This window comes from Emys orbicularis, chromosome 16, assembly GCF_028017835.1.
Source record: "Emys orbicularis isolate rEmyOrb1 chromosome 16, rEmyOrb1.hap1, whole genome shotgun sequence".
In the NCBI taxonomy this organism is placed as follows: domain Eukaryota; kingdom Metazoa; phylum Chordata; order Testudines; family Emydidae; genus Emys; species Emys orbicularis.
Genome location: NC_088698.1, coordinates 1990078 through 2012412, shown reverse-complemented (window position 1 = coordinate 2012412; position 22335 = coordinate 1990078). Strand labels below are relative to the sequence as shown.

At 49.0% G+C, this 22335-nt stretch overlaps 1 protein-coding gene across 2 annotated transcripts in view; it reads left to right on the top strand.

Annotated features, from left to right (window-relative positions):
• The window catches only part of NF2 (NF2, moesin-ezrin-radixin like (MERLIN) tumor suppressor), a 94241-nt gene that overhangs the window by 47211 nt on the left and 24695 nt on the right, over positions 1-22335 (top strand). For both annotated transcript variants that reach the window (XM_065417846.1, XM_065417847.1), the window contains exons 7-13: positions 524-599; positions 1014-1148; positions 8674-8748; positions 10465-10578; positions 13953-14075; positions 14489-14706; positions 16918-17023. In XM_065417846.1, the coding sequence (XP_065273918.1) occupies positions 524-599; positions 1014-1148; positions 8674-8748; positions 10465-10578; positions 13953-14075; positions 14489-14706; positions 16918-17023 (847 nt within the window). The remainder of the gene's footprint in view (positions 1-523; positions 600-1013; positions 1149-8673; positions 8749-10464; positions 10579-13952; positions 14076-14488; positions 14707-16917; positions 17024-22335) is intronic.

Sequence of the window (22335 nt, the reverse complement as noted above, 5' to 3'; positions counted from 1 at the left end):
GAGGCTTTGGAATGCCACTGCAGGAGGGCCGTGCGTGTGGTAGGGCGTGGCAGCACTCCTGCCGCTGAGTCACTGAAATGACCGTTGAGATGGGAGTGATGCTCAGTGGGCAGGAGAGAGAAATAGGAGTCTGGATTCGTGAGATTTCACTCACTTAATGATTCCTTGTACCACAAGCTAGTATGGGTAGTTATACCCTTACTGGACAAGACACTCCTCCTTCGGGATGAGCAAAAAGCAAGAGATGTCAAACACACAAACTGAGTCTGTTCAAGGGATTGGGGTAGAGACCAGGCCTGAAACATTGCATCCTCTGTGCTGTCATTAATAGACATTAGGATGCAGGTAAGCTGCAAACTGGGATTTGCTGGGGATCTTTCAGTCCTGCTGGTAAACAGAGACTTGACCCTTGCAATAGAGACAGTCCTGGCTCCAGTGCGTTACATGCCAGCAAGGCTTAGAAGGCGCCTGTTTTCCCCCTCTCTCTTCCTGTCTGTAACTTTGGCCTGTATTTACCTGACAGAGATGAAGCTGAAATGGAATATTTGAAGATCGCTCAGGACTTGGAGATGTATGGAGTAAACTACTTTGCAATTAGGGTGAGTTCAGAGTTTGGGTCATGTTTTCAAGGCATCTTGAGTCCATTGTGTGTCTGGGGCAGGGGAAGAGGCATTTGAGAGGGATAGTCCTAGTGTTAAAGGTCCCCTTGTCTTGAGACTACTGTGTGGAACTCAATGCTGGCTGCACTCCTGCAGTATTTTATCTGTGGGCGGGGGGGAGGGGGAGGCAGTGGATAAGCTGCTGCCAGAAGCCTCCCAAGAGGATGAGTGAATGAGTCACTACTGCAGTGCACTATGCCTGGGAAGCAGGATCCCCTCTGGGATAGTTGGTGCTGCATCCCTGGTCAGGGCTGGATGAAACTAGTTGGATGTAACGGTTTGTGTCAGATCCTCCTTAAATCTTCCTGCTTCAAATGGAAATGGTGTGTTCTGCTCTGTTCTTCCCTCCTGTAGAATAAGAAGGGCACCGAGCTGTTGCTTGGGGTTGATGCACTGGGGCTTCACATCTACGATCCAGAAAACAGGCTGACCCCCAAAATCTCTTTTCCATGGAATGAGATCCGGAATATCTCTTACAGTGATAAGGAGGTAGGGCATCTTTATCCTATGTACAAATACCAATAGGAATGCAATAACAAATCAGAGGGACTTCTCTTATCTCCTGTTTCACTTGCTCTCACAGTCACAGCCAAAGCTGTCTCAGTCTTTCCAATAGAACCCTTAATTCCCAGGCTTTGGTATGTTTTTTGAAAGCAGGCGTTCAAGAGCTCAGCCCAGGAGCTATTTTTTTTTATTTGTTATTTTTAGAGCCCTCCGTTTAACCATTTTAAAAAGAAAATTACCCCTAGTATGCACAGCCCAGCCAGCTGAAAGTTCAGAAGATGAGAATCTTGTCTTACTATGAATATGCCCTGGCATCGTGAAGTATAATTAAATGCATTCATGGTAAGAAGAGCTTTTGGCTCACTGCTTCATTATAGTACTCTGAGCTTCCAAACTTTCAGACTGCCAGGCTCAATGCAACAGATTGAATCTTTTCTTAGGCGTCAAGTAGTGTAGGCCCAACACCTATGGTCGATTTTGATTAAACTGTTGATGTGAATAGGAATGGCTTCCTGAATAGTTGTAATCCAAACACCAACACCACTAAGACTAGAATAAGGGCTTGGCTACACTTGCAAGTTACAGCGCAATAAAGGAGCCACGGGCTCCCTAGCTCATTCCCCGTCCACACTGGGGAATGTGGCTACAGCGCTGCTGGTTCTCCACCTTGGCGAATGGAATAATGTTTGCTGCGCCCTCCCTGGAGCACCGCGGCGCCAGTGTGGACGACCTGTCCTGTTAATGTGCTCTGATCGGCCTCCAGAAGTGTCCCACAATGCCTGTTCTAGCCACTCTGGTCATCACTTTGAACTCTACTGCCCTGCCCTCAGATGATCAACCATCAGACCCGCCCTTTAAATTCTCTGGGAATTTTGAAAATCCCCTTCCTGTTTGCTCAGCTAGGCATGGAGTGTTCTCAGCGAATCTTTCCAGGTGACCACGCCTCCACGCACCAGGCGATCCCCAGTATGGAGCAATGACGAGGTGCTGGACCTCATCAGTGTTTGGGGGGAGGAAGCTGTCCAGTCCCAGCTGCGCCACAGCCGTAGGAATTACGATACCTTTGGGCAGATATCCAGGGACATGATGGAAAGGGGCCGTGACCAGGACGCTCTGCAGTGCAGGGTTAAAGTAAAGGAACTGCGGAATGCCTACCGCAAAGCCCGTGAGGCAAATAACTGCTCCGGTGCTGCCCCCACAACCTGCCGTTTCTACAAAGAGCTGGATGTGATACTTGGGGGCGACCCCACCTCCACTCCGAGTACCACCGTGGACACTTCAGAGCCCAGTTCAACAAGGCAGGAGGAGGAGCAAAGCGGGAGCGAGTGTGCTGAGGCGGAGGAAGGCACCCCAGAATCCCTAGATGCATGCAGCCAGGAGCTGTTCTCAAGCCAGGAGGAAGGTAGCCAGTCGCGGCAGCCAGTGCTTGGGGAAGGACAAACACCAGAGGAGGTTCCCGGTAAGCGGCTTTTATTTTGGGAAGGAAGTTATTCGGTGGGGGCTCTCGGGGCGAGGAGGATTACGGCTGCATGCATGCCTAGATAGGGCGTTGATGTACTCTCACATTGTGGTAATCGGCCTCAGTGATCTCTTCAAAGGTCTCATCCAGAACTTGGGCAATGCGGTTGCACAGGTTTCTCGGGAGAGCCACTGTGGTCCTTGTCCCAGTAAGGCTAACTTGTTCGTGCCACTGTGCCGTGAGGGGCGGGGAGACCATTGCTGCACACAGGCAAGCTGCATATGGGCCAGGGCAGAAGCCGCATTGCAGTAGAAGACCCTCCCTTGCTTCCCAGGTCACCCTCAGCAGCGAGATATCTTCCAGGACGAACTCCTGTGGAAAATGTGAGGACAGTGTTCAGTATAGGGGCCCCCTGCCGCTGTTGGCTCTCCCCATGGCACAGAAACCCAGAGGACAGTACAGCCGTGAAACAATCAGTCACGCTTGACCCTGTGCTTTCTCACCATTTTGGGGCTCCCATGGGTTTATGTGCGCTTGCTTTGGGACAGGCAAATTATGCTGTTGTATAGACTGTGCTTGCCCTTAAGTACAGAGGAATCATTGCTTTGTCTGGTGTGAACAGGGCTGCCTCTGTTAAGTGTTGCATTTTGCCTTTACAGATGCAACCTTGAGATCTCAGCCGTCCATGTTATCACCGGCTGAAAGACTCCAAAGAATCAGAAAGAGGCCACGTAGAAGCAAAGAAGACATGTTGCATGAAGTAATGCAGCATTCAAGTAATGAAAATCAAAAAGTGCAGGAGTGGCAGGAGAGTAAAAGGAGGATCCGCCAGCAGAACGAGGAATGCTGGCATAAAAGCGTGGTGCTCCGGCAGCAAAGCATGGATCGGCTGATAAGCATAATGGAGCACCAAGCAGACTCTATCCAGGCGCTCGTAGCCATGCAGGAGGAGCATTACCGCGCCCACCCACCCCTGCAGCCCTTGTCCCAAAACTTTCCCTTGTGCCCCCATTTCGCCTCCAACCCACTTTCCCCAACATCCGGGTTCTTACCACCACCAGCTGCCTCCAACACCTGTAGCTTCACCACCCAGCCCTGAAAACTACGACCCTTACCCACTGCACTCAACCCCCATCACCATGCAGTATAACCATCCTGAAGTGCAGCACTCATTGCACAGCACTCCAGACAGGACATACGCAAATCTGTGATCGTACCATTCCCCACTCCACCCCCTTGCCCTTTCTGTTTCCCAAGCAGTTGTGTTTCTTTTCAATAAATGGATTTTTTGGCTTTGAAAACATTCATTATTATTGCATAAAGTAAAAGATACCTTAGCCCAGGAAGGAAACAGGCACTGCAAGTCAGCGTAGCAAACACAGATTCCTACTAACATTGGAACCACTGCACTTCACTCCCGTGCAGGGCACCAGACATTACTGGTGGCTTTCAGCCTCAAATTGCTCCCTCAAGGCATCCCTAATCCTTGCAGCCCCACGCTGGGCCCCTCTAATAGCCCTGCTCTCTGGCTGTTCAGATTCAGCCTCCAGGTGTTCAACCTCCGAGTTCCATGCCTGAGTGAATCATTCACCCTCCCCTTCACAAATGTTATGGAGGGTACAGCACATGGATATAACCGCGGGGATGCTGTCATCGGCCAGGTCCAGCTTCCCATATAGAGAGCACCAGCGACCCTTTAAATGGATAGAAGCACACTCCAAAGTCATTCTGCACCGGCTCAGCCCTGTTGTTGAACTGCTCCTTGCTGCTGTCCAGGCTCCCTGTGTAGGGTTTCATGAGCCACAGCATTAAAGGGTAAGCAGGGTCTCCAAGGATCACAATGGGCATTTCGACTTCCCCTACGGTGATCTTCTGGTCTGGGGAAAAAAGTCCCGGCTTGCAGCTTCCTGAACAGGCCAGTGTTCCAAAAGATGCGTGCGTCATGCACCTTTCCAGGCCAGCCTGCGTTAATGTTAATGAAATGCCTGCGGTGATCCACAAGCACTTGGAGAACCATAGAGAAATACCCCTTCCGTTTAATGTACTCGGAGGCTAGGTGGGCTGGTGCCAGAATTGGAATATGCGTGCCATCTATCGCCCCTCCGCAGTTAGGGAAACCCATTTGTGCAAAGCCATCCACAATGTCCTGCACGTTACCCAGAGTCACGGTTCTTCTGAGCAGGATGCGATTAATGGCCCTGCAAACTTGCATCAACACGATTCCAACCGTTGACTTTCCCACTCCAAACTGGTTAGCGACTGATCGGTAGCTGTCTGGAGTTGCCAGCTTCCAGATTGCAATAGCTACCCGCTTCTCCACCATCAGGGCAGCTCTCAATCTCATGTCCTTGCGCCACAGGGTGGGGGCGAACTCCTCACATTGTCCCATTAAAGTGGCTTTTCTCATCGAAAGTTCTGCAGCCACTGCTTGTCATCCCAGACTTGCATGACGATGTGATCCCACCACTCAGTGCTTGTTTCCCAGGCCCAAAAGCGGCGTTGCACGGTGCTGAGCATGTCCGTGAATGCCACAAGCAAACTCGTGTCGTATGCGTTACTCGAGTCGCAATCATCGGCTGAGTCCACACTGTCCCTTTGGATCCTAAGGAATAACTCGACTGCCAAACGTGACGTGCTGGCGAGACTCGACAGCATACTTCTCAGCAGTTTGGGCTGCATTCCCGCAGACCGAAAGGGAAGACAGAGTGCGCAGTACAAAAAACGTTGAAAGATGGCGCCAAATGTGGACGGAAGCACAGGGAATGCTGGGATGCGAACCGATGCATCACGGGGCGTTGGGACAGGACCCAGAATGCCCCACCCCCTTCCCACAAGCCACAGCGCCAGAATGGGAAGAGGTGCTCTGTGGGATAGCTGCCCATAATGCATCGCTCCCAATGCTGCTGCAAGTGCCGCAAATGTGGTCACATTGCAGCGCTTTCCCTACTGCGCTCTCCGAAGGTGGGTTTAACTCACAGCACTCTACATCTGCAAGTGTAGCCATGCCCTAAGGAGGTAAAATTGACTATAGAAAGTGAAAATGACCAATTCCCTGTCCAGTCTGAGGGAATTGCACAAAGGAAACTAGCTACCTTCATGATAAGTAAACAAATTAGCTGTTTAATTTCTATTTTATTTTTAATTTAAAGATATTTGATGAGGGCAAAAAGCTAAAGATTTCTCACTTCAGTTGAGTTCATTCATGTTTTTCTTAAGTGATAAGTGCCTAATTTAATCCTTTTTTTTTTTTTTTAAAGAATTAAAACTAAAGCTCTCCATAATGTAGAGCAACAGCCCAAGCACAACAGTTTTTCTTCTCCTAAGACTCTTTTCTGCCCATATCCAGGTCAGTGCAGTGAAAGCTCCCTGATCATGCATTACTCTAGGACTCTGAGGCTGAAGCAGCTGCAAGTAGGCCTTGACATAATAGACTGTAATAGATCTTTCTCCTGGGGGAAGACACTGTCATCTTCTATCATGTCAATAATCCTTGTAATAAAATGACCACAAATTGACCTGACATGATAGTAAGCAGGCTTAATAGCAGTGAATGACAGCTATATTGACACAGTGAAGGTGTTTAATCTATTTTAACAATGATCAACTGTGTATGTGGAACTGGTATTACTCTGGAACCTGGGGTAGAGGGCGGGCCCGGGTTCCGCCCAAACCTCCCAACTCCTGATCCAACACAGGAGGTTCCACCAGAGGGGAAGGTCTCTGGGCTGTTCCCCGACTCACATGGTGGATCAGCAGAAACTGCGGGGATTGTTCTTACTCTTTTTTCCCCATACTGGCCAGTGATGAGGTTATCTGAGTGAACAGCAGATTTGAGCCATGAAAGTGGCCAAACTGAGGGCTACTGTGAATCTCTGAGGCAAGCAAAATCCACCAATAAGCACAGGACCCCCCAAGGTAGAGGAGGAACTTTATCATTAATATATCTATAAATAAAAAAACATGGACTCTGTTGGAGTTAAAATCCAAAGAAATTCATGCACATCAGCCTATGTGGAAGACTTAAAGATCAGGCACTGTTTGCTGAGGTCAGTTGTGCTGAACTCCTCAGGCAGTACAATGTATTGATCTGGTTTAATCTTTATGCAGAAAGGTTGTCTGTTCAGCCAGCTTTTTTGGGGGTGGGGGTGGGGAGGACCTCTAAAACTGCAGTGACCTTGTGAAGTATCCTTTTGTTAACTGAGAGTCCCCATCCATTCAGTTCATTATATGGCCCCCAGCACCATGATGCTTGAACCCCCATCCCTGGCAGTACAACTAGTACCGTATCACCTGAGGCTGGAGAGAGCTGATTGTAGTTGGGAAGTACTTTGAATGCAGTAAGCGCCAAGGAGGGGATGAAATTGTTTAGGATGGCACAAGATTGTGTAAATACATTTAGGAGTAACAGGATAAAATTTTAGACCGCAGAATAGTCTTTCCAGGGAAGTGGGACCATAAGGCCTGTAACATAAGGTTAAGTTGGCCAAAGTCTTGGAGAATAGACTGTATGGAGCAATCGCATACTGGCCCTCAGGGTTGGGGGAGATAGACTAGAAGCATGGATGGAATATAACTGGGCTTGGTAGGATTAGATTTTTATCGGTAAATGTCAGTTTCACAGTATACACACAAACCAACGAGAAACTGTTTCCGCCGATGATAATCAAAATTTACAGATAGGCAAAGTAAGAAAAATGCTGCTTGAGAACGTCTTAGAGTTTGATTTAAGCATATTTGTTTTGTATATTTTGCCATGTACTGTTGACACTTTGTGTTTTAACGATCAAGAAGCTAAAGATTTATAAATCTCAACATCTACTGAGATTAAATTATAATTGTCTGACCCCCCCCCCCCCCCATTGTCTGAACCTCCCGGTTTCCTGCAACTGTGAAAATTTAAACTGATAAATGTTGAAAAATGCTTAAAAATAAACATCAATATTATCCATCAAAATGATAAAAAAATAAAAATCCAGTTCTGCTAAGCCTAAATAGAACTGTTTGTTTGATTAACTACTTTCTTTAATTAAGCACCAACCCACTGGGCGCAGTTCAAGCTAGTTCCTCTACTCCAGGGGTGGGCAAATTTTTTGGGCCGAGGGCCACATCTGGGTGGGGAAATTGGAGGTTGGGGTGTAGGAGGGAGTGCAGGGTGTGGGAGGGGGTACGGTGTGCAGGAAGGGGCTCAGGGTAAGGGATTGGGACAGAGGAGGGGTGTGGGGTGCATGAGGGGGCTCAGGGAAGGGGGTTGGGGTGCAGGGTGCAGCACCCCTCCTCCCCCAGGGGCCACAGCACTTCCTGGAGCGGCACAGCGTGGGGCCAGGGCAGGCATGCAGGGAGCCTGCCCTGGCCCCGGTGCGTGCCGCTGCCACCCCGGAGCCACTTTAGGTAAACAGAGCCAGGCCGGAGCCCAAACCCGGCTGGCAGGGCAGGGAGTTGGGGTGCAAGAGGGGTGCGGGGCATACGAGGGGGCTCAGGGCAGGGAGTTGGGGGGTGGGGTGCAGGCGGGGTTTGGGCTCCGGCCTGGCTCTGTTTACCTAAAGTGGCTCCGGGGTGGCAGCGGCACGCACCGGGGCCAGGGCAGGCTCCCTGCATGCCTGCCCTGGCCCCACGCTGTGCCGCTCCAGGAAGTGCTGTGGCCCCTGGGGGAGGAGGGGACGGAGGGCTCCGCATGTGCTGCCCTTGCAGCCCCTCCAGGTACCTCCCCCGAAGCTCCCATTAGCTACATTTCCCCGTTCCCGGCCAATGGGAGCTGTGGGGGGTGGTGCCTGGAGGGCTGAGCAGACAGGAATCACACTCTCCTCTTGCAGCTTAAGGACATTGCTTCTGGAGGCACTTGAGCTTTCCTGATGGGGAACAGCAGTTCTTGATTGCTTTTGATCCTAGCTGGCCTGCTTGGCAGGAAGCCATGAGGACTGCTCTCAGGCTTGTTTATCCAGCACTCCATTGACCTGCTCTTAGCCAGCATGCTGTGAAGTTCTTTCTGCTACCCTGCTCTGTTCTAGGCTCTGAGTTTGATAACTTTTTTTTTTCCTTTTTCTCTCTTTTCAGTTTACAATTAAGCCACTGGACAAAAAGATCGATGTCTTTAAATTCAATTCATCAAAGCTGCGTGTGAATAAGCTGGTAAGTTCACAGGCACAGTGATTTTATTGTCTGCAACAGTGGCTCTTGAGGAAGTCTCTATAGGCAATGTGAGGCCATGTTCTTTCAGGGTTTTCCTTATTTACACATCTTGGCTACTGTCAGAGGTAACACACTTGACTTGAGGGACTGCAGGTCTGATCCAGTGTTTCGGATCCAATCAAGAATTTATAGCCTCTGAGAGAGGGTGAGGGAAGAGTCAAGCTCCTTCATCCGAAGAAGTGGGTTGTAGCCCACGAAAGCTTATGCTCTAATAAATTTGTTAGTCTCTAAGGTGCCACAAGTACTCCTGTTATTTAAGCTCCTTCATGGAATTCCTCCCCATCTCTTCCATTGATCCCCTTTTTTGAGCCTTTTGGTTACATCTGCCCTGTACTGTAAATAAAACATTCTTCTCATCTCCTTCATTCCCTGAATGTCCTTTTGCTTCTCCTGGGCTTCCCCTTGCTGCTCTGCTGATGTATTTCAGGATGATCACAGTGTCTAATAGAAAACACTAACTGGTCTGTGCTCACTCAGTACTGAGCCTCTATCGGGACACATCCCTTGAGTCATGACAAGTGGTTGTCTGAAGAGGAGAGACTAACTCGGATCCATTGCATTCATGTTACTTATGGCCATTTATGCAAGGTGGAAAAAAAAGTCACTCACTGTAGACATTCGTGTCTGATTTGACTCTAAAGTTTACAGCCAGAAAACCACATAATAAATCTAGAGCTAGATTCTCAAAATTGGTCGGTAGCCAACAGTGCTTGTTGAGGCATCCAGACTAGTAACCAGACTTTCAACAGCACTCTGCATCAGGAGAACAATAAGAGCTGCTGGCTCTTGAAAATCTGACCCAGAATCTGTAATACCCATTACTCAGCTGCTCTCTCTAGAGGAGTATATTTTGGGTTCTTTTGGGGGTAGACAGAGGGATTTCTGTCCTGACTCTGCCAACATAGTCTGCCCTTCACCTAGTCTCAGGAAAGGTACTGTTACCTTACCAAGGCAGGGCCTAATCCTTGGGCCTTATACTTATTGTACTCTCCTCAGTCTCACAATGGTATAGCTCCACTGACTTCACTGTACTGAGGCCCTTAGAGATGCGTCTGAGGGAGGTTATAGAGTTTTCACCTATCCCTTAGCTTTTTCCTACCATTCTTCCCACCACTGTCAGTTTCAGATCATCCTCCTCCTCTGCCCCTAAGGGCTAGAATCAACTACATTGCTCCACAAGCTGTGCAGCAGGCATGGCTGAAGGGCTCCAGCAAGGCTGTGATCCTGCTCCAGGCTGGTTGGTGTAAGGGGGTTGAATGCTGTGCATCGGGTAGCCTTTCTCTCTTTTCATTCCCCCCTGCTCCTTCCAGAGACTGAAGATATATTTCTTATGGCACTGTAAACCTCATCCCATAGTGCTCCTTGAACCTGGAGGGGCATTGTGATCCAGCGCATAAGAAAATGCAGTGGGATGTAGAAGACCCGGGTTCCATTCCTGAGGGTAACTCACTCCACCTTTCTGTGCCTTGGTTTCCCCATCTGTAAAATGGGGATAATGATACTTCGTAAAGTGCTTTCAGATCTATGGATGAAGGTGCTATATGAGCACTAAGTATTAATAACTCTGGTCTATGTGGTGGCAGTACAGATCATGTCATCCAAGTATGTATGTGTTCATTTCTTTCCTTTCTTCCCCCTTATCTTTGGTTGGGACAGATTCTTCAGCTGTGTATTGGAAACCACGATCTATTCATGAGGAGGAGGAAGGCAGACTCATTGGAGGTCCAGCAGATGAAAGCACAGGCCAGGGAGGAGAAGGCCAGAAAGCAGGTGAGAGACACCTTGTAATACAACCCAGCTGTGAGCCAAAATCAGAAATATAAATATACCAGGAGGGAACAGAATAGCACAAACCACCAGCACTAGGTGTGCAAGGCAGGCCCTGCTGAACTGCTCCTCTAGTAGCCTGCCCTGTTATTACCTGTAGTTCTTACGCTTCGGTATGTGGGCTGATGGCAGAATGGCTGACAAGTCACCAGACTACAGGCTCGGAGGTATAAGTGGGTGGGGAAAAGGATAACCTGTGCGCACAGTACATATGTTTGCTTCCATCCCTACCTAGTCCTGTTGCAGGAAAGTTGTACTGTCTTGAGGAAGTTGATTGTAATTAAGGCAGGAGTTGTGCTTTGCCATTGCTCTGTGCTCTCATTTCCTAATTAGATGGTGATGGAATGCATGCTGACATTTCGGGGCATGCAGCCTGCATGCTGATTTGGTCCTGGCCTCTATCCGCCACAGGTCAGGCGGCAGGAACGACAGACGCATCACAGGCAGCAGCTTGTAGCCAATGAGCATATATCAGCAAATTGGATTGTATGAATCATTGTTTTCTGTTCATAGACCTTTCCTACTCACTGAAACCCGCACAGCTAATCGGAGTGCTGCTGCTTAGAATATAAATGTTCGTTTCTGGATAAGCCACTAGATAGCAGCAGTATCAGCCAGCTGTACCAAGAGACGTTAAATGCAGATGTACTGCTCTTGGATTCGGACATGTCTACTGGGATTTATTGCACAGGATTGGGGGTTAGAACTGAGGACCTTGCCCAACCTCCTGCTATGCTCTGGAGTGCCATGCAGGAAACCTGTGTCCAGTTCTCCTTTCTTCAGCTTCCTATGTTCAGAGAGGCTCAGAGCATGGCAAGGGCAGCACCCTTGTCTTTGGTTGGGAGGAGAGAATGCTTGCATCTAACCTCGGTGTCTCTGGCCAGTATAGGAATGGTGTTGGCAGACTGAACGGAGCCCCAGGCAATCCTCCTGGAGGTTGAGGATGATGAGTGACCTGGAATCTTCAGGAGTTAGCGGGGAAGAGGGCGGTGTTTGGAATTTGATGGGCTCTTTGAGGGATATGGAGGACCTGTCTGAATGAAGCCAGGATGAACTCAAAAGCCTGGGTGACTGCCTGGTAGGGGTCCAGGGGCTTGGGAAGAGTTACCAGGGAGGTGACCACCTGGCTCTGGAAGTGGGGGGTGGGTACACATTTATCACTGAATTTGAGATGAAATGGTTAGAGCTTTTGCAAGTAGGCCCAGAGGAGGAGGAATAATACCTGGCTCATATCTAGTGCTTTTAATCCAGAGATCTCAAAGTGCTTTGCAGAGGAGGTCAGGCTCATGATCTTGATTTACAGAGGGAAAGTGACTTGCCCAAGGCCACCCAGCAGGCCAGTGGCAGAGCTATTAATTAAACTCAGGTCACCTCAGGCACAGTCCAGTGCCCTCGCCACTAGGCTGTATAAGAAATGTGGAGATTTTGCCGCCCTCCCTTGGATTAACCCCCTTATTGTATCTCGCTGCCTACACTCTAGAGTTACTGTGTGAACTGGCTCTGAGCAGCCTTCTCACATCACGAGACCTGAATGGGATAACAAGTGGTGATTGATGAAGGGTACCTTTAGTAGAGAGAAGCACCACCGTTAAAGCAATGGGTGTCCTGCTTTCAGAACATAGCCAGTGCCTGAGGATCACAGGGAGATGGCTTGCCTCCTTGTTCGGCTCATTAAACTCAGCATGGCCTGAGTAATGCAGTGATCTATACATGTAGCCTTGGTATTTATAATGGGCCCATCACTGTGAGATCTGGGTGCTGAGAGGTGGTGAATTAACTGGTTTTGCAGTTCTCTTCCATCGCTTGGTTAGCAAAGGTCGCAAGTTGTACAGTGTGCAGCTGCTGCCTAAAATACTGAATGTGGGGTGCTTTCAGAGGCAGTATATGTGCTGCACGTTCTCCTGGGAGCAGGTGGAAGGGATTCCGCTAGATTAGGTTGTATCAGAGGGGGCCTGACTGGCTGTTTCTCACATGGAGCAGTCCTCTGACTTCTTGCACACTGTGAGAGGAGGCAGCTTGACTTGTATAGGAATCTTATTGTTGGTAATCATACGCTTTCTGGCCTACCCATTAAATGAATGGAATGGGGAAGAATTTCCAGTGCATTAGGCTTAATTTGCTGTTGTATCTGATGGAAAATAACAAAGGTCCATGTTGTTTGAACTTGTGGCTTACAGTGCTTGTCATCCTGGGATCACAAAGTGCTTCACACACATTAATAGGCCTGTCCCCTTTTGATAGTGAAATATCCCTAGTTGACAAATGGGTAAATTGAAGCAGAAGGAGGAGATCTTACTTATCTGAGTGCTCTCCAACCACCAGACAACATTCCAATCCTGTCCATGAAATGCACCATACCTAGGGAATTGTAACAGGGTTGGGGGAGACCCCATCCAGTGCGGGGCGAGTGCGTCCTGTGTCTCTTAGGGCGTAGGGGTGGGACGTAGGTAACCTATGTCTATGCTTCCTTAGCCTGAGTCAATATACTTGCCCTTCTTAGCAGGGCAATGAGGCCTAAAGGCAAAAGTCAATGTACTTGCCTCTAATAGCTGGGCAGTGCGGCCCAATGGCCAGTGTCAATAATTTGCCTCAGTCAGAGGGGCAGTAAGGCCTAGTGGCTAAAATCCATAGGTTCGCCCCTCTTAGTAGGGCAGTAAGGTCTAATGGCCAAAGTCAGTAAATTCATCCCTGGTAGCAGGGTAGTGAGGCCCAGCGATCTGTCAGGAAGGGGGCTGCCACACACAAAAAGGGGTCTGGGCCCTCCCTCTCCACTGGACCCCAGTTCAGGGTCCTGGGAGTGCCCGGAACGTGTGCCACTGAGTCAGTGGGATGGTTCTGACTGAAACACGCTGACTCAAAATTCAGGTTCACTAACTGGGCCACTATCTAGTTGCCCTGGGCTGCTTCCTACTATAGTTCCCGCTGCTGCAGTCTGGGTATCTCAGCTGTCTCCGGGTTCCCTGGTCTGCACTGTCCCCGGCGACTCCAGACTCTGCAGGGCCTCCGTGGGTAGCTTGGCGTCTGCCTGGGTTGCGGCGTCTCCGGCTCCCATGACCTCAGGCTTCATCTGATCCTTGGCTGGAGCCGATGGCATCCTTCCTCCCTGGCGGTCAGCAGCAACTGACCTGAGCTTCTCCCTTTTATACTAGTGCATTTGGAGCATGCCCAGTAGAGTTGAGAGGGCTTGTTTAACACAATGTGTGTTAACCCTTCCCTGTCCAGTGTGGGGCGAGTGTGCCCCGTTGCAGGAATACACTGAATGTTGGTTATTCTAATATTTGTTATTTCCTTTCCTTCCTCTCCCCTCATCTCCCTAGATGGAACGACAGCGGCTGGCTCGAGAGAAGCAGATGAGGGAAGAGGCAGAGCGAACAAGGGATGAGTTGGAGAGGAGGCTGTTGCAGTTAAAGGAGGAGGCGACAATGGCCAATGAGGCTCTGGTATGTCTTTGTGATGGTTGTTCTCCAGTCACTGCAGACGTTCGTGACTTCCTTTGCTGAAGTCAGCAGACATACAATGTGCATTCTGGGACTGTTCGTAAGCCCCGGTTCGTGAACACTGATTAAAAAGACAGATGGGTCAGTTGAATGGTGTGATGCAAGGGCCCTGCTATGGCACAGTCTCAGTGGAGGATTAACTGGAGGCAGAGAGCCTGAGAGTATCCGAGTCTTGGTTGGGAGCTTATTGCAGTGGCCAAGGCACTGCAAGGATTGTGGAAATGGGGAATTTGAGCACATGTGGATCATAATATAAAGGTGGGGCAGGGGACTTAGGGTCCCTACCATAGGGATCTTGGACATGTCAGGGTGGGGCCCTTGTGCATGCTGACACTGCTGTCTGTGTTGGTTCCCAGATGAGATCTGAAGAGACAGCAGACTTGCTGGCTGAAAAAGCCCAGATCACAGAAGAGGAAGCCAAGCTGCTGGCTCAGAAAGCAGCTGAGGCGGAGCAGGAGATGCAGCGGATCAAAGCCACGGCAATCCGGACAGAGGAAGAGAAGCGGTTGATGGAACAGAAGGTCCTGGAGGCAGAGATGTTGGCATTGAAGATGGCAGAAGAATCGGAGAGAAGGTCAGAGGGAGCAACCCTACACCTGCTTCCATGCTCCACTTTCCAGATCTGCCAATGAGTTTAGCTGAGACAGTATCCTGGGGTCACACCTTTATACAGGGCTTCCAAACTGTGTGCAGTGAGCCCTTGGTATCCCAGACACGTGTGAGGGCTAGTTGGCCACAAAACCCAGCTGGTTTCTTTCTTTAGGCAGCTATGTTTGTCAAAATTAGGCTGCTGCTGAATGGTAAACTGATGCTAATAAACATATCGGGCCTCCCTAATTTTCGTGTATTTGAGCCTGATGCTGGAGAATTCTTATAGGAGAGATACAATGAGGAGAGAGTGACCAGGAGAGGGAATTTCAGCTACTGGCTTTGGTGGGTGGCTGGAATTTATTCTTCCTTTCAAACTGTCCATAGGACTCTTCTTCCCTGGCTCATCTTGGAGCACTAACTAGGAGCTGTAGGATCAGCCACAGAAACACCTGCCGTATTCTCTAAAGTATTTGGCTCCATTAATTAATAACACTTGAGTTTTGCTTCTAGATATTAAACTCAATTCATCATTCTCCCCCTTGCTCCGGCTCTTGTCACATGTTGCATTAATTAGTTGGTGAATTAAAAATAACACTAACTTCCTCCCTGTTATCAATTTTGAGTGCATTGGGCTTCAGCCCTCTCGCTTGTTCAATAACTTTATCCCCAGTCATCCCTTCTCTATCTTGAGCTCCCTGTAAATTCTGATTCAGCAAAGAAGGCTTCCCTCTCTCTCTCCTCATCTCTCCTTTTGCTTTCTACCCAGGGTGTGTCCTCAGGAGCTGCCATACATCAGGGATAAATGGTAGTACACCTCTACCCCGATATAACGCGACCCGATATAATACGCATATAGCGCGGTAACCCCGGGGCTCCGGCAGCAGTGCTCGGGCGGTGCTTTAAAGGGCCCAGGGCTCTGGCTGCTGCAGGGAGCCCTGGGCCCTATAAATCTCTGCTGGAGCCCTGCCGTCGCTACCCCGATGTAACAGGTTTCACCTATAACGCGGTAGGGATTTTTTGCTCCCGAGGACAGCGTTATATCGGGGTAGAAGTGTATTAGAACCCTTGGGCCCTGAGATTGGCATGTTAAAGTCCATATAGGACTTGTTGGGCATTTTCTTCTGTTCCTTTTAGACAAACAATATTAATCATCAACCCTCAGTAGATGATTAATATTCAGAAGACCAAAGCTTCTACTCCCCAAGCCAAAGCTTCCTACCTCTGCTCTGATTTTGATCACTCACTGTGTTCCCAAGTTGTCCTCCTCACTCTAGCAGCGTGACCTGATTCTCCAGGTGTCAGTCTTTTTGCAAATGCTAACACAACATCCTTATTTTAGAGCACGCCCTTTTGTGACTTGGATTTCCTGCCGCTTCTTTGTTTGGGTTCTCCACTGCCCTGCAGGCCTGAGACCTGATCAGCCCCTCTCCCATCCCATATTAAACCAGCCTTGGGTGAAACTCAACGTTCACCACTAAAATTGGGGGGGGGGAACCCCTTAAATTTAGAGTGCCCTAAATTGAGTGGGTAGCAGCCCCACATGCAGTATCAGATCCTATCTAGAATGAGAAGACCTGGTAGGTCATCTAGGCCAGTGGTTCTCAAACTAGGGCCACCGCTTGTTCAGGGTAAGCACCCTGGCGGGCCGGGCCGGTTTGTTTACCTGCCGCTTCCGCCGGTTTGGCCGATCGCTGCTCCCAGTGGCCGCGGTTCACCGCTCCAGGCCAATGGGGGCAGCGGGAGGCGGCAGCCAGTACGTCCCTCGGCCCGCGCCGCTTCCTGCAGCTCCCATTGGCTTGGAGCGGCGAACCGCGGCCAGTGGGAGCTGCGATCGGCCAAACCTGCGGACGCGGCAGGTAAACAAAGTGGCCCGGCCCACCAGGGGCTTTCCCTGAACAAGCGGCGGCCCTAGTTTGAGAACCACTGATCTAGCCGGTCTTCTCCATCCTTGGCGGTCAGTGCAGGTTTGTTTTCTTCAGTATTTGTCTAGTCTAGTTGGAAGGTCTCAAGTGATTGGGTTTCCATCATTTCCCTTTTGGAAATTATTCTGCAGCTTAATAGATCTCATTGCCCGATAAATCCCAACCCCCCTACACCCACACTTTGGTGCTGCTCCATTTCTCCTTCTCTGACTTTCATCCCACACCATTCCTTCCCTGACCATCTCTGATCTGATGTTTGTTACTGTACATAGGGCAAAGGAAGCTGATCAGCTAAAGCAGGACCTTCAGGAGGCTCGAGAGTCTGAGCGGAGAGCAAAGCAGAAGCTCTTGGAGATCACCAGCAAGTCGTCATACACGGTAAGAGTGTTTTGTATTACAGCTCCATTTTTTCCCAGGAAGAGGGCAGCATCCACTTGAGGGCTTTGAAAGAAGTTGGGCTGTTTTCCATAGTGCCACCTCCTAATCAGGGGGGTTATGAGACTACTTTGTTGTGGAACTCAGTTAGGGGAATTGCAAACGATTTCCTGTGCTCCTCAGCCAAGTCCAGATCTGGTGATCTGCAGTTTAGCAGAGAACAGACTGCTTCGCTGTGTCTCCCATCTACCCTTTTGCCTAATACAAGAACAATGAGGTACAAATGAAATTGAAAAGACAACAGATTTAAACCGAATAAAAATTGTGTTTTGTTAACCTGTGGAGACAAATATAAAGTATTGAGGCCAAGGGCTTAGTAGCATTCAAAATAGAATTAAACACTTGTGTGAATAAGGGCATCCTCTGTTTCCTTAGATCAGATAAAAATTGATCAGAACCTATAAACGCATTAACCCAACCTCCCTTCCTGTGTTCAGGAAGAAACTTCCCCCGTGAGAGATTACTCTATAACTGCTAGTAAGAGGATTGCACACCTTCCTTTGACGGATCTGGTACTGGTTGCCATTCAAAACCAAATACTGGGCTAAATGACAGTTGTTCTGATCCAGTTGGGCAATTCCTTTCCTCCTGGCTTTGCTTCTTTTGTTGTGAATTTTATTGGGACCTGTGAATGCCATCAAGTGGTCTCCACCCTGCAGCATACACCTGGTGGCCTTGCTATCCATCCTGTTGTTTGTTAGTCCCAAGAGGTGGGAGACTGTGGCGTGAAGGGGTGTGAATAATTTCCACAGATACATCCCATCTGGAGCAATTACCAAACCTTTCACCATTTCAATTTTTCTTTGAAATGCCATCACCTCAAGTAAGTGTTTAAACAAGCCGCATGAAGGTGGTTAGAAGTAAATGACTTCTCGTCCACATTCTCCAAAGATATCTGCAAATGATCAGAAACTTTTAAGAGATTGCAGTGATTAAATGTCCAAGACTTCCAGACATTGGGCTCCTCCACTGAGTGCTAGCCACTTCTGTGCTTCACAAACCTACTCTTTGAACACACCTAGCTTTACTACCCTATGGACCAACAGGCTGCTGCGGTCCAATAATTCTAATGATGACTTTGTCGTACCCAGATGGTGGAGGATTGTGGTTTGGAAGCCGAATGATCATATCAGCCAAGTACCAACAGCTGTGAGGAGCTTGCAGCTCCAAGCTCCCTCAGGCTGGTGGGTCTGTCCTTTGTTAAACCCACAAAGCAGAGACTAGCGAGTTCTCTCCTCTCCTGCACACACCCCTCTGACTCATTCTGTGCTAATCAGCAGCCAGTGTAGATCTATTTTGCCTATGGAACGGAAGTATAATTAAGGGGAAGATTGTTGGACAGAATCAAGCTTGACTCCACCCCTCCAGCTGCATCTGTTCTAGAGGCATTGAATAGAGAATTGTTTTTCCTGCTGTATATTATGTTGCCTTCCTCCCACATCCCCTCTCCTTAGAGGCAGGGGACCTTCTCCCACCAGAGCTCCCAGTATGAGAAAGAAATGGAATGCCTCTCTCTCATCCCCTGTGGATTTGCTGGTGCTCCTGCTTCTGCCCTTTGGGTTAACTCTGCAGGTACCAAGACATCACACCAGCTCAAAGCTTGCTATTTTCCAGGGTGCCAAATGTCAGTAGTATGCGAGTATGGCTATTGTACTTTCATAAGTACAGTAATACTTTGCTATGTACATATTTTTAAAGCTCTCTCTCCTGTCCTTCCATTGCTATGCCTGTCTGTTTTGCTTTTCCCATGCGTCTCTCTCTTGCTGCTCTGCTCTGCTGCATGTGTGTTCCAGGGCAGTCAAGTGAAATGTACTGAAATCCTGTTCTTGCACATTGCTTCAAAGAGCTGGCTTCTGGTAAGTCCTCCTTCCCTGCTAGTACGCAGAGGGACCCAGCTGGGCAAGAGCCATCAAAGAAAGAGAATAAGAACATAGTGGCTTAAGGGGGAACAGGAGACGTGTCCCTCAGGTGAAGGCAGCTGTCTAATACATAGTACAGTACCCAGACTTCCTCCCTCTGTTAATCAGTCTGTCCCACTGAACGTGTTCTTTCTTGTCTCATTCCTGTACTTCAGTTACACAGTCCCTCAACTCCAGAGCCGGCAGGATCTGATCCCTCTGTGCTGCCTAAGGAAGGAGAGGAGGATGAGAGTAGGAGGTGGCTAAGCAACAGAAAGGGCAGGAGGAGACTTACTATTTTTGTAACTCAATCTTCCACCAAACAAACTGGTAGCAGATATGCTTTATAAAAGTTGCTAAGTTGTTCTCAGAAGCCCATGGCCAGCCTGCCTTTGAGGGTTTTTTATGTTACCAAGCAGGGAGAATTAGGCTTGTTTAGGGCCAGTGTGTGAAATTGAGTCTCAGATCAGCAGGGGTAGGAGGCATCTTTGCACCACTCTTCAGTGACTCAGTTTGGGCTGATTGGCTCCAAAGGGAGTGTTATCAGGTTCCCATCGGTGGGAAGGAGAGAAGGTCTTTACGTAGGTGAGGGGGGGAACACCCTTGAGGCTCTGAGAAGAGCATTATGGAGCCTTTACAATCAATGACATCACACTTTTCAGATGCGACTCTTGATCTCGGCTCTCAGCAGCTACCTCCACTCCCTCTCCTTGCGTAATGATCTATCCCAGCCCTTTGTTTTTTTCCATTCATGGTACCTCTTGTATCTCATTATTTCAGTGTGCCCTCAGCCTATTTCACTGCGCTTAGATACTGAACACTCCAGGCAGTTCTAAATATTGTCTGCCTTTCTTTGATCCTTTTAGCATAACCAATTCTCCTCTGCTTGCCCCAAATTTTCCAGCTGGCAAGGACAAAAGAAGATGGCAACTTACAGGCCATGACTATGACATGGCTTTGTTTTCATTCCTTCTGCCAATCAGTGTCTTCCATGCCTTCAGGCACTTAAACCTTACCTCTTGGTGATGGCCGCTACAAGCAGACTGTTAGCCTATATTTATTGAGTGCAAGAGACTGGTAGTGCAGCATTAAGGTTGTGCTGTTAAAATCACTTCACTCGAAGAACATTTGCATTTCCTCCCTTGATTTCCCTATGGGTGCTCCACTTCAGGTGTCAGTGAGGCCCAGCACCGTCAATCGGAGATTTTTGGCAGCAGTGTCTGTCAGGGCCATGCATGCATAGAAGTCGTCTCGTGGCGCTGTTGGCACCTTGACTAGTGTACGACCTGACCCCCTCAGTTGCTTCTTAACCATTCTCAGCCTGAGACAGAGCTCTGGGGAAGTGTTCCAGTGTCATCTTCTACAAGAAATAGTTTAGATAAGTTAGTTGTATACTTCATAAGAGGTTGGTTAGTTTAAAATTTTTTTTTTTCTTACTTCATCGTTGTTCCCCTGGGAACACTCAACTGCCTCAACGATGCCTGGTTCCTCAGGCTTTAAGAGATGTGGCCCCTGCCGCGAAGCGATGCCGGTCTCCAATGGACACTCCTTGTGTTTCCGATGCCTCGGTGAGTGGCACATCCCTCAAAAGTTCGCTCACTGTAGTAGTCTCAAAGCGAGAACCAGGCGTGAACATGATTTCAACCTCAAACTGCTTCTTAAGGAGAAATCGCTCCAACCGAACTGGGACAACAGACCTCCCCGTCCGCTTTGGAATCGACTAAGGACAAGGCTCAATCCTTGACAGTTTCAAAGAAAAGAGTCTCGACCTCTCCACAGAGAGAACCACAAAAAAAGAGACTGTCTTCTGCCAGGTCGCTGTCCTTGGTGCTGACCACCACACGGGTGAGCACCTTTGAGGCACAGGGCACCTCCAGCACTGTCTGTACCGAGACCTCTGCTGAGCCTAAAGCGAGAGACACGGAGTCAAGGCATAAACATAGACATGCCTCCTCCACGGCACCGACCACAATGGTGCAAGAAACTGCACGGAGACCCTCACTGACGGTCATGCGGCCACCACTGGCACCGTCTACTTTGTCAGCACTGATGGACAGGGTCAAGATGGTGCCGTCCGCATTGGCTAAATCAAGCCGCAAGACACTGGCTCACTGTACGGCTCCATCTAAGACTACATCATCGGTACCACCAGTACTGCAAGCAATGGCACCACAACAATTTCTCAAACAGATATTTCAGTCTCTTCGGTACTGATGGCTCTCCAGAATGCATTGACACAGACCAGCCTACATCCCTTATTGCACCATCAATGCTTAGCGATGAAGAGAATGATGAAGAGGAGGAGGATGCCTTTTAATCGCAGCATTCCTCCCTTACAGAACGCAGACTACCAGGGGGACCCTTTACAGTCTAAAACCCAGCGTAGGCAGGCAGTCCATCCATGGTATGGACAACCCTGGATGTGTCCCCCTATGCCAGTCCCCATGCAGTGGCCACCCTGGGCCCCATAGGCGGCATACAGGGCTCATTATATCAGACCCTTATCTCCACCTAGAGGCGAATTCAGATCACCTCCACCATCCCCCAGTCCACAAACCTCAGTAGCCCAGGAGGATACAGGAGAGGAGGGGGAGGAGGACACTGAATAAGAGCCCACATCACCAGCTCACAATTCCTCTTCATCGCCAGATGAAGCCATTATGCCACCACCTACTACCATAGCATATGATTTCAAACAGTTTCAAGAACTGTTCAAAAGAATTTCGTTGAGCCAGGACAGCCCCCTGGAGGAGGTCCAGGACACACAATACAAACTTTTACAGATTTTACAAACCTCGTCCACCTCTAAGATAGCCTTGGCCATAAATGACGCCAGCCTGGAACCAGCAGAGAAGGTATGGCAAACACCAGCTACCATCCCACCAACATGCAAGAGGGCAGACAGGAAATATTATGTGCCCACCAAAGGAATGGATTTCCTCTTCCACCCACCCACCCACCACCCAACTCTCTAGTAGTTGAGGCAGCTAACTAATGTGGCAAGCATCCACATTACAGGTCCACTCTGCAGGACAAGGACCTCATTAGGCTCGACCTCTTCAAGAGGAAAGTCTATTCCTCAGCAACTTTGCAGTTCAGAGTAGCCAATTACAGTGCTCTCCTACAAAGTACAACCACAATAATTATAGCAAATTATATGAATTTACCAACAATCTGCCAGAAGAGAAGTGGGGCCATATTGATGGAAGGACAACTGGTAACCAGAATGGCCTTGCAAGCATCCCTGGATGTCGCTGACACAGTGGCACAAGCGACAGCTACAGTGGTTGTCATGTGTAGGGTGTCATGGCTACAATCTTCAGGAATTCCGAAAGAGTTGCAAGTGAAAGTAGAAGA